The following is a 14,310-nucleotide window of genomic DNA, read 5'->3' as shown; positions in this document are numbered from 1 at the left end:
ACTAGTTGAGGATTTTTTGACCGTGTTTTTGCAGCTTATACCTATTCTTTAAATCAGAAATCTGCAAATTAGAGTCATGAAGGATCAGAACCACAGGACACTAACAGGTCCTCAGATTTCTCAGCTTTCCCACAAGCCAAGTTCTGGTCCACATTGTTTAACATGTGGTTTTCATTGTAGCCATATCTCTCCTCTCGCTCTCCTTCTCTCTTTATTTGACTTTTCTCACTCAGTCTCTGGAGTCGTCCAAGTATAACAAATGCTTGGACCGAAGCCCTAGCCCAGTTGTAAGACCCACTTTGGCCTTCATTTGCCAGATATGTCACTTTTTGTGTGTGATAGGCTCTGTAATAAATATAAATATAGTTTTGTGACATGAATAAAGTTATTATCTGCCTGCATTAAAGGTCTGGTTCCATGTATTAACTTCTCAAGGGATAATCTACATGTTCCTCATCCAACATGCTAGATAATAATAATGAAGGCACCATAAAGCATACTTTTAATGTATAATTAACCCTAATGCACTTTCTATAAATCAAAAAGCTCTTATTTAATCTCCAAGAAAAGATATTTCCTCAGCAGGTCATCAATAAAAAAGTTATTTGTAGCCTTTTTCAGACCTCAAGATAACAGGTGACTTATTTTCATTCAAAGTTCTGTTATATCTTTTAGTAAAGCAACAGAAACATCACATGTAGACACAACATGAAAAGCATTATTTATATTACTTAAATCTATGTTTCTGACTCAACATCATTACAAAACAGTTCTGTTTTAAATGGGATTATCTTTGTTTGCATAATAACATAAACATAAAATCACTAACAAACTGATGATTTGTCTCTTTGTCAACATATTACTTAATTTTACATTTTAAAAAAGAGAGAAAAGCTTTAAAGAAGTATGCCTCCTATTGAAGACAAGTTGTCTTGCAGCATTCAAGTTATTTATTACAATTTTTTTTTTCTTCTTTATACAGGACCTCCAGGGCCTAAGGGAGAGAAAGGGGACACTGGAGAATTGGGCCCCCCTGGGGTTCCTGGTTTGACTGGCTTGAGAGGTGAGTATGACCAGCCATTTATTGAGAAACATTTCATAGTGAAGTTTTCAATTACTGCTCCAATAGAAAATTAGCGGATTAGTTGGCACGGTGGTTAGCACTGTTGCCGCACAGCAAGAAGGTCCTGAGTTCAATTCCACCATCAGGCCGGGGTCTTTCTGTGTAGAGTTTGCATGTTCTCCCCGTGTTTGTGTGGGTTCTCTCCGGGTACTCCGGCTTCCTCCCACCGTCCAAAGACATGCAGCTTGTGGGGATAGGTTAATTGGATAATCCAAATTGCCACTAGGTGTGAATGGTTGTCTGTCCCTATGTGTTAGCCCTGCGACAGACTGGCGGCCTGTCCAGGGTGTACCCCGCCTTTCGCCCTATGACAGCTGGGATAGGCTCCAGCGCCCCCCGCGACCCTGAAAAGGATAAGCGGAAGCGAATGGATGGATGGATGAATAGAAAATTAGTCCGTAAAAGGTGTCACAAATCCCATGACGATTAAATAACTTGATTCCGTAATTCCAGAAAGTTGATTTTGTTTATTTGGATGTAGTGTTTTCAGTGGGAGAAAAGTTTGACTTCTTCAGGAGACTGAAGAAGTCAAACTGAAAAAGTCAATTGAAAACACATCCAGATGAACAGAATCCACTTTTTTGGGATTTCCTTACCTGGATGATTGAGCAGGCATCCAAACAACTTGATTCTAATGTTTTATTACTCTGGCCGTTTGGTGATTTTCCTACATTGTTTTTTATATCCTTTATATCCTTTTGTCTTGACCAGCTTTTCTCCACATAAGAAGTTTCTAACCTGAGTCAGATTGATAAACTCTCTCTAAAAGCACATATTGTATATTCATTTTGAACTGTTTAAGCATTTAAAATAGCAACTCAGAATGTGGTGATTTCAGGATGTTGAAAAACATTTAAACATGCCTGTGAACAAAAGCAGATAAAAAAAAAACTGTTCCCTCATGAAGATATGTTGAAGTTTATTTTTATCTAGTTAAAATAAACTTATCTAGTCCTTATCTGTATTTTATCTAGATTAATCTTCCTTCAAGTAGAAGGTATAGAAATGTAAAAAATAGATGGATTTAATACTTCAAACCTTCATCCTGATCTGCTTAACTTGTGGGAGTTGATGTAGTTTCCCAGCTTTGGAAGACGCGTGCAAATTATCTGAACACAAAAAAGAAAGGAGGGTAAGGAAGGGTCTTGGCGTGAAGGTTCCACAAAAAAAGTTCCATATGATCTATAAAATATTGCTAAACTATATATGTGAATATCTCAAATTTAAGAGATACAAGACTTTTTTGGAATACCAGGATTTATGTTTGAGTGACACGAAAGATGAAAAATTAGACACTTTCTGTTTTTAAGCTCCCTCTGGTTATGTTACATGCAGTTGCATTCATAACACTATGAGTGGAAAGAATTAAAGGTCATATAAAGCTGCTTAAGAAAACAAAGTGCAGACTTTGGGTGGGGATTTATTTTTACACAGGGCCAGTGAGACGTGTCATCTGTCTTAGTCTTGCAGGTAATTCCCCCAAAAATACAGCTTAAACCTTCATGCATTCACAGTGAGCAGCTCCAAAACATGACATGGCTATTTTTCATTGATATGGTGTGATACAAACAATAACATCATGATTCCAGATGTTCTGGGTCCCCCTTTCAGCCTGGTACCTCTTGAATCATCACCCCTCAGGTTGTCTCCTGTCATCATCCATCCACATTCCCTGGCTGAAAATGAACATTTCCAAGAAGCATTATCTTCCTGTTGAAAGGGGACCCCCCCCCCCCCATCTCAGCCCATAGTTCCAGGAAAAAGTGAAAAAAAAAAAAAAGAATTGCTAACGTGAGTGTTTACAAAGGCCTAACATTTGTAAGAATCTAGCAAAGTGAATGGAGCCAAACCCTCTGCAAGACCAAAGCAAAGACAGAAAAATGAAACCCCCAATGTTAACTTCAGTGAAAAAGGGCTTTTTAGAGGGGAGATGGTTTTTAATCAAAACAGTTAGTAGCAGTAAGTCCGTTTGGGTTCAGCTGTTTTTGTTTGACTCAATTAAAGCTATTTTCCTTAAATTCTTAACATTTCTAACAACCAAGAATTCCTGCAGGTCATACCAGACCACACCAAATAAGTCTAAGCAATCATAATACGATGTACAGCATAAAATGGAAAAACATATTAATTCAGATTTAATAGTCCAAAGACACAAAGACAGGATGAGAGCTTAGCGATACAGTCTGCAGGTGGTTTTCACTGAATATGGAAACTGGTCAACTGAGAAAATATACTACGCTACTACTATCCTGCTACATACAATTTTACACAATTTAATCTGTTATAGGAGTATGTGTTTTTGTCTTTTATTTATGTTCACATGCTTCTCAATGTTTGGTTTTGTTGATTAATCTAATATTGTATCAGCCTGTCAGACTATAGAGGAAAATTAGCTTGTGTGGCTAAATCTGACATATGTGCATGATGACACTAAGTGCTTGTTAACATGCATATCCTTTTTTTTTAAAATAAATACAAACATAAAGAAACTTACAAAAGACTATGAAAATCCAACCTGAACAGACCAAAACAGTGTGGGAACATCTTCACCAATTAAAAGAGGACAGTTAACTTAACATGCAGTGTTTTTTACCGAAGCGGGCTCTTTGCATCCCTGAGGTCTAACAAATCTACTGAATACATTTTCTGCCTCCCGCTGTGTGAGTTTTGCTGACACGTTACTTCCTTCCTTCATGCGTTGCACCCACTGACTACTTGGACTACCAATTAGACAAGATGACTGTCAATCAGCCTTTGTTAATGTTAGCAGTAATAAAGCACAAAACAAAAACTACAGTTTAACTGTCATGAATGACAGTTTTGTATTTCAACAGATGGAGTGGTATATGGATTATTCTAGTTCCCAAAAAGAATGGTTTGCAAGTGACATAAACCTATATGTTATTAACAACAGAAAACAAATCAAATGTTTAAGCTAAGAAAATGTGCTGGGTTTTTTTATACCACTTCCTTACATGTTACTGCCATCAAATGGAAAGTGACGTTTTTTTCTTAAAATTTTAGATTTACTCAAGCGAAACATTTAATATGTTATCCGTGTGAAATAAATACTTTCAGTATATCCTAAACCTGCCATTATCTCAAATTAGTTTTAAGAATAAAAATGAATAGCGGGAGTTTTATTCACAAACATTATTATCAAAAACAAAATATGTACAGTAAACTTAAGTCAACTTACAGCTTAAAATTTATTTTGAACAATTTCTGATTCATACTTTATGATTACTACTGTAGCACACACACAATCCTGAAAAACTAGAGATCATCTTGAGAAAATAGACAAACCAGTGGCCTATACATAAAATCATTGCTGTGTAGCACTTCTGGTGGTGAAAACGGGGAATTTTAATCATCTATTTCACCAAACACTCCTGAAACACACATTTTCTCCCTCCATACTATGAAAATAAATATTTTTTATGCATGTGACACAATCTGATGTCAAGTCTTTATGAATCCCATTACACACATTAGCTCTTTACAGGAACTTGGTGTCTTGTAAACTGAAGCTTCCCATAACCTTGAATCTTGGTTCAGTTCTGCTTTTCTTGTTTTGGGCATAGGGGACAAACTGCATTTGACATTGTGTTGAAATGTTAAAACACTTTGAGGACTCCATGTACAACACAACGTGAAATACGTTTACTTGTATGTTGGTGCGTCTCTTATAAATCCAAGTTATATATCTTTTTACTGTGTTTACCAAGAAGAAAGTCAACCACACAAGCTTACAGGTCCAATTCTGAGGCTGTTCTTCCACTAAGAGAATGTTAATTCTGATAAATACTTTCGCTTCTTCAGTCAGATGCAGTACTTTCTAACTGTAAATGTATTAAAAATACGTGAAAAAATATTTTTAAAAATTATTCACAAAGATTACTTAATATGAAGGCAATAGGCAGAGTGTTACAGGCATAGCCCTAAAGAATGTAGCCTCATGGGCAGTGTAGTCCGTGTTGCAGGGAGAATGGACTGCCATACCCGCTATGTGTCTGTGAGCGCGAGGAGGGAGAAAAGGGAGAGTCGAAAAGTACGAGCTGTCATCGAGCCGAAACGGGAGCTGGAAGCATGTAAATATAATAATAACCACTGCAGCCAAGAAGACTGCCTGACGAGCCCAGTTGTAAGTAAGCTATTAAGACTCGACTGTACACCGTGTTCGTGTTTTCCTCCGAAACAATAAGTTCCGTTGGAGCAGCCTTTCAATGCCTCTCTCTGTCTCTCGCTAGCAAAGTTGACCCAGACAACAAAGTAAAGCTAATTTTCGGCTACGAACCGACACAAACCCGACTTATTAGCCAGAGGTCCCTTTACTATGGTTCCGAGCCCCGGACCTGTTTTATATATGCGCAAAATAGTTTTCTATAGGAGATCGCTGCAAAACGTGCAGCCTTAACTAATGTCCACCCTACTGTTACTCATTTATATTAAGATTTAAAAATCTATTTGGTATTGGTATGGCGAATATCATTCAGTAATAGTAATAAATCACACAGCAATAGTACATTCATGTAGTTGTAAAAAGCTTGATAATATATTAAGTAATCCAAAGTATTCAGAATACGTTACTCTCATTGAGTAAAGTAACCTTCCCAACACTGCCTATTCTTCAAATTTTTTTATTTTTTTTTTGCCTATTGTTCAAACTAATGACCTTAGCAATGTTAGTTTATGTTATCTGTTTATTTTATGTTGACTGTTGTTTCCAGTTCTAAAAAGAATAATCAATTCTAATAACCTAGATCTACACATTGTGTTTATATTGTGCTACATGGAGTTCTGTTGCTCCACTTGCACCGAAGCCAAAGGAATGTGTCATCACATCCAGCAGGACGCTTGACATGTGGAGCAGTCCAGTTGGACTCGCCTGCAGAACAAAAAGAACATTTCTGCCCTGGATCCCAATTATGATAGATAGCATTTTCCCAGTGGGTTTTTGAGTTGAACTGAGTTATATGGCCTCATCCATCATCGGTTTATTTTGCTTTTCTGGCTCTAATGCCTAATTATTTTATTCTTATTTCTGAACAGTCACAACAGTGTAATCAGAGCGTGTCAGAACACAGCGACATTTTAAAAAGATTTCTCTCACCTCAGCGGCGTAATCAATAACTCATTACCACACTAATTTTGAGACATTTCACTGTGCTTACTCTAAACAAATGTTCTCATTGTATGCCACAGGGTATGGAGTGGATATGTTTTAGGAGCAAAACAAAAGATGTTTTTCGTGTATTCCAGATGGTGGAACATGAGCAGGACTAATATTAACAGGACTTCCAAAACCTTAATACACTTTAAAGAATAATATAGAGTTTGTTTGCTGTGTTGGAATGACATAGATAGGACTGGGAGACCTGATGACTGGACCCTAACAGAAATTCAGTAATTGTTTATTTACACCATGGATCCACATTACAGCTAATGAAAACCATGATTAGATCAAGTATGTTCCAGTCTGGTTCAGTTAGTGTTGACACTCAGGCGATAAAATCTTCACTCCCCTCTAGAGTTTACAATTCTTTTCATCCTCATCCATTCTTCCACATCTTTTCTTTTTCCACATGAATTGCAGTACAGATCTGCAAGCTGAAGAATCAGTGTGTCATCAAATTTGCCTGTCTGTTGACTCAGTAGCTCCATTCTGGCTGCCAGTAACAGAAGAAAGTGTACAAAATAGTCCATATGAGTGGGGTCTCTGGCCTTTTTAGAATGGCAGTTGCAAAATACAGGCAGGTTTTGTTTTTGTTTTTTTTTCATGATTGTCTGTTTGTGTTTCAGGATTTACCGGAGAAAAAGGCAACCAGGGCCCTCGGGGAATGAAAGGGTCTGGTGGGGTTGATGGCATGCCGGGAGAAAGAGGAGACGTTGGACCTGCCGGGCCTAAAGGTACATTTGTGGTGCGAGTCGTGATACTAATAGTTTGGAGTTTAATACTAATTAACTTGGCCTGGTCTTATGAGCTCACTGATATTTATGCATGCAAATATGAGAAAGCCAAGTACTGGAAAAGCAAGAGCATACAATACAGAGCTGCTAGAAGGTTGCCGTCCCTTCGCAGGTAACGGTGAGGGTCATATACCAGTCAGAAGGTCAATATATTGATATCACTGACTAATTCAATCTACGTATCAAAGTATCGAGTGGCACCTGATGCCCCCGTGTATGTGTTCAAGTACAGCAAAAAGGTGAATGTGTGGAAAAGGTCATTCCAAGCATGACACAGAAAGAAATCTAGGCAAGTATCAACAAATCAGAGAGAGAGATTCAAATCAAACAATTAGATGGTGACATTCAAATCCACCATACCTCATCACTTTTCATTGTTGTGTGTGAAGCAGCACTTACAAAAAGCACAAGTTACCACTTTCTACTTTCTTTGTCACTTACTTTGAAACTGGCTTGGCACTGCTCTCTCAAAACAGCTTTTAAAATCTGAATCATATCAACCGGGTTTAAAAACCCTGAGCATCCTGAAAATCTTCTCTGCAGATCTGTGTTTATTTTTGTTCCTATTTTTTTTTTTTTAAAGCGAGTCAAAAGAAGTAGTTAATGCAAGAACAGCTAAATGGCACTCTTAGTCAAATGTGTACAGATCAACCAGCATAAGGTGTCTGCTTTTAAAAAGACATTGTTTGGAAGAAGATACATTTTCCTTCAATTTTATTGTAAAATTATTCCTATACAGTAAAAATTGTGGGCTTAGCAGGTTATTTCTGCTTCTTGCTCTCTGGTTAATCTGTTCGCTCTTGTGCAGAGAGAAAGAATTTTTTTTCATTACAACAACATAGAGTGTAATCTTTGCTTTAAAACTATGTAGGCAGTTGTGTGTTTGTGGAGCAACAGCAGTAGCCACATTAAAATAAGTTAGTCATACTCTCACACAGCAGCTCATCAGTACGGATGTCCTTTTTCTCCCTGTAGTCTTGTATAAATCACAAATTAATCTTAACAACACTTGCCTACTGAAAGACTCAGTCCTCAGATGACTCCATGATTTGTTGACCTTTATGTCACTGAAAAAGTTCCGTACCAGGATTTATCAGGAACACAACACTTCTTACATCACCAACAGGTGCTACTGTTTGCTTTTTGTCTTTAGCCATGGGAGCTATATTCGCTTATACTCTCCCATTTATTCAAGCAAAACACCTGTCTCTACTTATCTAATAGGTTTTCCATTCAATGAAATGCAAGAAATTATTGGATGTTACCAGAAACCGTGATTATCAACTAAACAGCTGGAAAGCAACAATATTTCTATATTATTAGCTCCAATGGAACAACTGTCAGAAAAAGAGAGGAAAACTTGTTGATGCGTGTGTACGTACTCATTTTCCAGTATGCACTAATCCAGCCAGTTTTTCTTACTGCCCCCATCCATCATGTTGTCATGACACAACCCCTCCAAATCTACCATGGAAATTAAGATCCAAGAAGCATGCACTTAAACAAATTTCAACCACATTCTGACACAGAAACCTGAATAACATATTTAAAGGTACTTTTGAATAGAACCCACACACCTTTATCATTATAATAGGATCATATTTTATATGTGGCAAAATCCATAATGAAGAACTAATACTGTCTGACAACTCAGTATATCACTATATACAGTGTGGGGAATTTACCAGTAGTTTTCCATTCCACTCTGTAAATGTTTTTACATGTTTTCCACAATGTGAGAACAAGGATAAATGCCATCTTTAAGCTTGGATAGTGTCCATTATGTTGTTATTTCTTATTTTCTGTCTTTATACTCTCTCATCATCTCTCTAAATCTACATAAACCCCATCGGGGGCTAGACAGCGCCAATGATAACAAACACACACTGAGATAAACACAGCTCTGAATTAATCATAGCCGTGACTAATATGATAAGGCACTGCAGTCTAAGAGTTTCTTGTGTGGACATGTCACTGTGTATGTATGCGTGTAATGTGTCTTTAGCCGACAGCTGTTGCCAATCAGATCGGGGTTTGGCTGAATTGTCCAGTGTTAAGTCCCACAGTCCAAATGTTGGCCGGTAGCTCTTGAAATCTTGGACCTGTTGTCTCCTGCACTTAGCTGTTATACAGGTCTATACAGGCCAGAACATCCAGACTGGCCAACAGCCTGTATCCACAGGCTGTGAGGCTCCTGAACTCTCTGCCCCCCTCTCACGGACAATAACCATATCCAACTTCTTAATAGCAATGAACTGGTCTGCATTGGTGCATCATATCTTTATTCTCTTCCCCCTCCTGCCCCCCCCCCCCCCCTCTTTCTTAAATAGATAACTATCATATCTGATATCATATCTCACAGTACAATAATATTGAATGGGTTGCATTGTTGTATTTTGTCATGTATCTCAGGTCTTTGTCTGAATTTCTACGAACATTATTGCTAAGGATTGTCTTATTGCACTGGAGTCACACTGGGTTAAATATGTACACTTGGGTTTTAAGGGGTATTTATTATTTTCTTCTTTTTTTTTGGGTTGTATGGAAGCCCCAAACGCAATTTCATTGTTCTTGACAATGACAATAAATAAATAAATACTAAATAAAAATACTATGACTCAACTCTCCCTTTTTTAGGCATTTTTACATAGTGTAAAATAATGTGCCTTTTCATGCTCATTTTATACAAATGTAAAAGACTGTTTTTATTGTGTTTACTAGAAGAAAGATGCTAAAGCACTAGGAGAATAAGATAAAATGAGACAAAAACCAAATATCTGGTGGCAGAAGGGTCATAGTGTGGGGTCTCCTAATAGACCCCATTGTTAGGACTAATTCCTGGTAGAAAATTCGAGTTTGAAAGCACCGGACACTTCATCAGCTTGAATTATACCACAATGCAACACAATAGTGATACAGATAATGGATATGCTCGATGGCAATCGAGGAGCTCTACCTTCAGTTCTTTAAATCAAATTTATAATGAAGTAGGCCATATGAAGAGGATGCTAGGGAAAGGGCACATAATGCTGTTGTTACTCCTTAAGGCAGGAGTGGGGGAACTCCAGGCCTCAAGGGCCAGTGTCCTGTGTTTAGATATCACCCTGGGTCATCACACCTGAATCAAATGATTAGTTCATTACCAGGCATCTGGAGAACTTCAACACATGTTGAGGAGGTAATTTAGCCATTTAAAACAGCTGTGTTGGATCAAGGACACATCTAAAACCTGCAGGACACCGGCCCTCGAGGCCTGGAGTTCCCCCACTCCTGCCTTAAGTGCACACCAAAAGTATTAAAATGTTAATGTTAAATAATCTCACGGGCGATCGTGGCTGAAGAGTTCGGAGTTCGCCTTGTAATCGGAAAGATTCCCGGTTCAAGCCCTGGCTTGGACTCTCTCGGTCCTTCGGCAAGATACTTCACCCGTTGCCTACTGGTGGTGGTCAGAGGGCCCGGTGGCGCCAGTGTCCGACAGCCTTGCCTCTGTCAGTGCGCCCCAGGGTGGCTGTGGCTACAATGTAGCTTGCCATCACCAGTGTGTGAATGGGTGGATGACTGGATATGTAAAGCGCTTTGGGGTCCTTAGGGACAAGTAAAGCGCTATATAAATACAGGCCATTTACCATTTAATCTTTGGTCAGAGGATGAAATCAGCAGTCATATCAGATTAGAACAATTCTTCCATTATTTGTTTTTCCATAGATTTCAGGAGTGCCACATCTCCTCATTATGTGATGTCTCTTTAATATAATGTATCTGTAGTGATAGCAGACATGTTCCACTACTGTTTTACTGTAAAAAGTGACTCTATGAAGAGTCCTTAAACATGGGTTTCACAAAAGCTGTTCTTATACATATAGCACGTCATATTCTACCACTGCCTGTCACTCATGTCTTGAAAGTAGAAGGAATTATAATTTATTGCTAAACATGTCCTGTATTTTAATAGTATGACATAAGCTTGATTGAAGCCATTAGAAGAAAACTCACTTTACATCCATTATGACCAAGCAGGCGTGAAAAGATTGTCACCTACAAAAACTCTGGCATTGTCTGCATCATTTGATTGACAACTTAGTTATGTAGCGAGCAATACAAAACATCACACCAATAACCATTTTACACAGAAAAACAAAAATTAAGGTAAAGTGAAGGACACAGGAACCTTCACATCTAGATCCCGGTAGTTTGTAGTAGTGTGTATTTCTGCTTTACGCGTCTGTGGTGCAGTTTCAGGTTTAACAGACCAGTGAAGGAGGAAGGCTTTGGAGAGACTCGGCTATGAATGGGGCCTCAGTATAAGACAGTCATCCAGGAGGGAGGAGGGAAAACAAAAAACTTGTAAAAACAGCACTGGGAAGTCTCATGGTTTTATATAGATGAACGGTGGGAAGAATATATAGGGACTGCAGAAGGTGTTGGCTGTTCCTTTGGTTGTCAGATCAGTTGTGGTTGCTGACAGTGTTTTATGGTATTTCTGGGTGCGTAAAGCTGGACTTTTTTTAGCCACTGGGGGACAGTAAAAAACTGACAACTCTGAAGTGCTGTGACATTGTGAAGTGTTTACTGCTAATGTGTTAGCAAACTGTTTAACACATAAAGCAGACTCAAAGCAATTTTAGCAATTTGGCCCCTGGAGGGTAACTTCTTTCAACTCTACTTTGGTTCCTACCAACACTTACGGAAAACCGCTTGGGTCTTTAGTCTTGTGTTTTTTCATAAGCTAGACGTTATTTTTGTCTCTCTGTGGCTCTCATGCTGTCATACCTTTTCAGATTTACAGCTGGCCAAAATTAGTAAAGAGCTGTTGTTAGCTGATCATACAATTAAATAAATAGAAACCTTGCATTAAGAGCAGTTTGAAGCCTGACCTTTACAGATTTATCTCAGAACTTTAAAACTTTTGGCCTTGTTTCAGGCTTATATGTAAGTAACCTAATGATTCTTATTAGTCTATAGTTCCCAAAAATGTTTCATTGCCATATCAAAAGATGATTTAAAAAAAATTATATTAATGCATAACAATATTTTCCCTGTCTAGCTGATATGTCTTTGCTTTTTTTTTTTTGCTGATATACCATACGTTTCTTTCCTTTCATGCTGGTGGAAAGAGGAAAAAAATGTATACCACAAGGTTGACTTAAACTCGCATCCTGTTGCTCCCTTATGCTACTTTGCTAACTGTGCATCACATGGTTTATAAGGCTGACATAAGGGGCAGTCAGACATAATGCTTTTAACAGTCCGACATGTTACTGTAAGTTCACCGTACAACAAATGAGACTTCAGTCATACAAATGAAAAGAGTTTGAAGGTGCTTATATAACACCTTTCTCCTCAGTTGACCATTTAAAGTACTTTTTAATAAGACTCAACCACCTGAGCCACAGCCAACCCTGCACAACATTATGTCAGGGTCTCTTTAAGCCATGTTTGCTGGGATTATGGCATCTGTGCCTCTGTGAATTAACCTTATGGGAATACCCATATTATTTAAATGCATCATTGACTTGCACCTTAATCCACTGGCCAGTTGTCACTAGGCTTGAGAATTTTTCTGACATGAACATTTTAACATTTTGACAAAAAAAAATGAAAACCACAATGGGTCACATTGAACATAAACATTATTAAAAGTCTAGAGCCATTACTTACTGGAATGCAGTGATAATGAATATACTGATCTTTAGTAGGTGTTGTGTAGCTGTGACAGTGGACCATATTGGTTTAGCACACTGGAATGCTTGAATTTGCTCATTACCACAAAATAGTAAATACAGCTGACGCTCATTTGTTTTTTATTAAAGGTATTTGTTCATAAGCCAAAAATATAAATTAAGAATTTACTTGCTGTTGGCACTAGATGAAAAGTGTGATGCTAATCAAAGTTATGACAGTTTATCCTGAGGGTTACCATAAATATTTGTACTAAGGCTTCAAATTACCTTACAAAATTCCCCTCATCTTACCCTTTGCTGCCTTTCAGGACCACCAGTATGCAAAATTACTCAGTGAGGGTTTAAATCAGACGCATCTGTTGTCTCTTGTGGCTCAGCAGTAGCCCACCACTGTGTTTAGGTTTTCCCTGCAGTGTTATTTAGTTGTTAAGGATGTGGTCAGGATAGAAGTGACACTGAAGGCTGAGGACGTCACGTGGAGGGTGTGTATAAAGGGCTAGCTGCCCTGCTTAGACACACACACAGGCTGTAACACATGTGGCTGAGGACCACCACAGCTTGCACCTACACTGTGGTCAAATTAAAGGTGGGATAAGTGCCCATTCAAAGCCGATCCTCTCGTTGCTTCATGACAAAAACAGACTTGTGGTTTTTAAACCTCATGGCTGAGAGTTAGCAACTGGCACTGAAACTGAAATGCTCTCCAACTTTGGATGGCTAATTCATGGGAATTTGTAATAACATTATATTTTGAAATGAAAACAAATAAGACATAGTCGTATCCAAGCTTCTGATTGGGGAGAGGTGTCGTGCGTAAATGTACTGTAATTTTACACAAACCACAAATGCAAGGATTTTTACTTGCAGTAATGTCGCTGTTTTGTATCCCATTAACTTTTCCATCCATGTTGTAATAGCCTAAGCAATTACCTTAAAAAGATTTTTGTCAGTGCATTTTCATTTTGTTTTTCAGCTCTTCTCTGCATTAATATTCACATATACACCACAATGTTTAGAATTTATTTAAGAAGAGGATTCAGGGCGTAGCCACATGTATGAGAAGTCAATTACAGGCCTCATGATTTAAGAGACATTAGCTAAAAATATACAAATGAGAGGAAATGATTGAGAAGTGAAGAAAAGGTTCAGATGTTTTAAGACTTCTCAGTGGTTGAGCTGCTCTCATCTCTGAGGGTTATGGCTCTTGGTCCTGCTTGTTTTTTCACCTCATTTCTGCCCCATTTTGTGCTACATTGCGGTTGGCACTGTGTGTAATTCAGTCTTGGTTGTGTTCAGTTTATGCATAGCTTGCTTCCCTTTTAACTTTAACCAGGATTTTATTGGATATTATGATACAGACAACTCTCCTTCCCTTTTCACTAAACCAAATTTTGACAAAAAACACTGAAAACGATTTGATTTGTTGTTACAATTTTTACAAGTTTCAGTTATTCATGATTAATCCCTAAACTCATATCCCTGGTTTCTGTTATTTTGTGTAAAGTAGGATGAAAATATGACAAATATCACTCAGTC

At 38.0% G+C, this 14,310-nt stretch overlaps 1 protein-coding gene across 1 annotated transcript in view; it reads left to right on the top strand.

Annotated features, from left to right (window-relative positions):
• The window catches only part of scara5 (scavenger receptor class A, member 5 (putative)), a 119,555-nt gene that overhangs the window by 60,419 nt on the left and 44,826 nt on the right, over positions 1–14,310 (top strand). The window contains exons 8-9 of the mRNA XM_080881903.1: positions 983–1,063; positions 6,926–7,033. Of these exons, the coding sequence (XP_080738029.1) occupies positions 983–1,063; positions 6,926–7,033 (189 nt within the window). The remainder of the gene's footprint in view (positions 1–982; positions 1,064–6,925; positions 7,034–14,310) is intronic.

This window comes from Rhamphochromis sp. 'chilingali', assembly GCF_963969265.1.
Source record: "Rhamphochromis sp. 'chilingali' genome assembly, chromosome: 5".
Taxonomy (NCBI): Eukaryota; Metazoa; Chordata; class Actinopteri; order Cichliformes; family Cichlidae; genus Rhamphochromis; species Rhamphochromis sp. 'chilingali'.
This window is presented reverse-complemented; position numbering and strand designations above follow the sequence as displayed.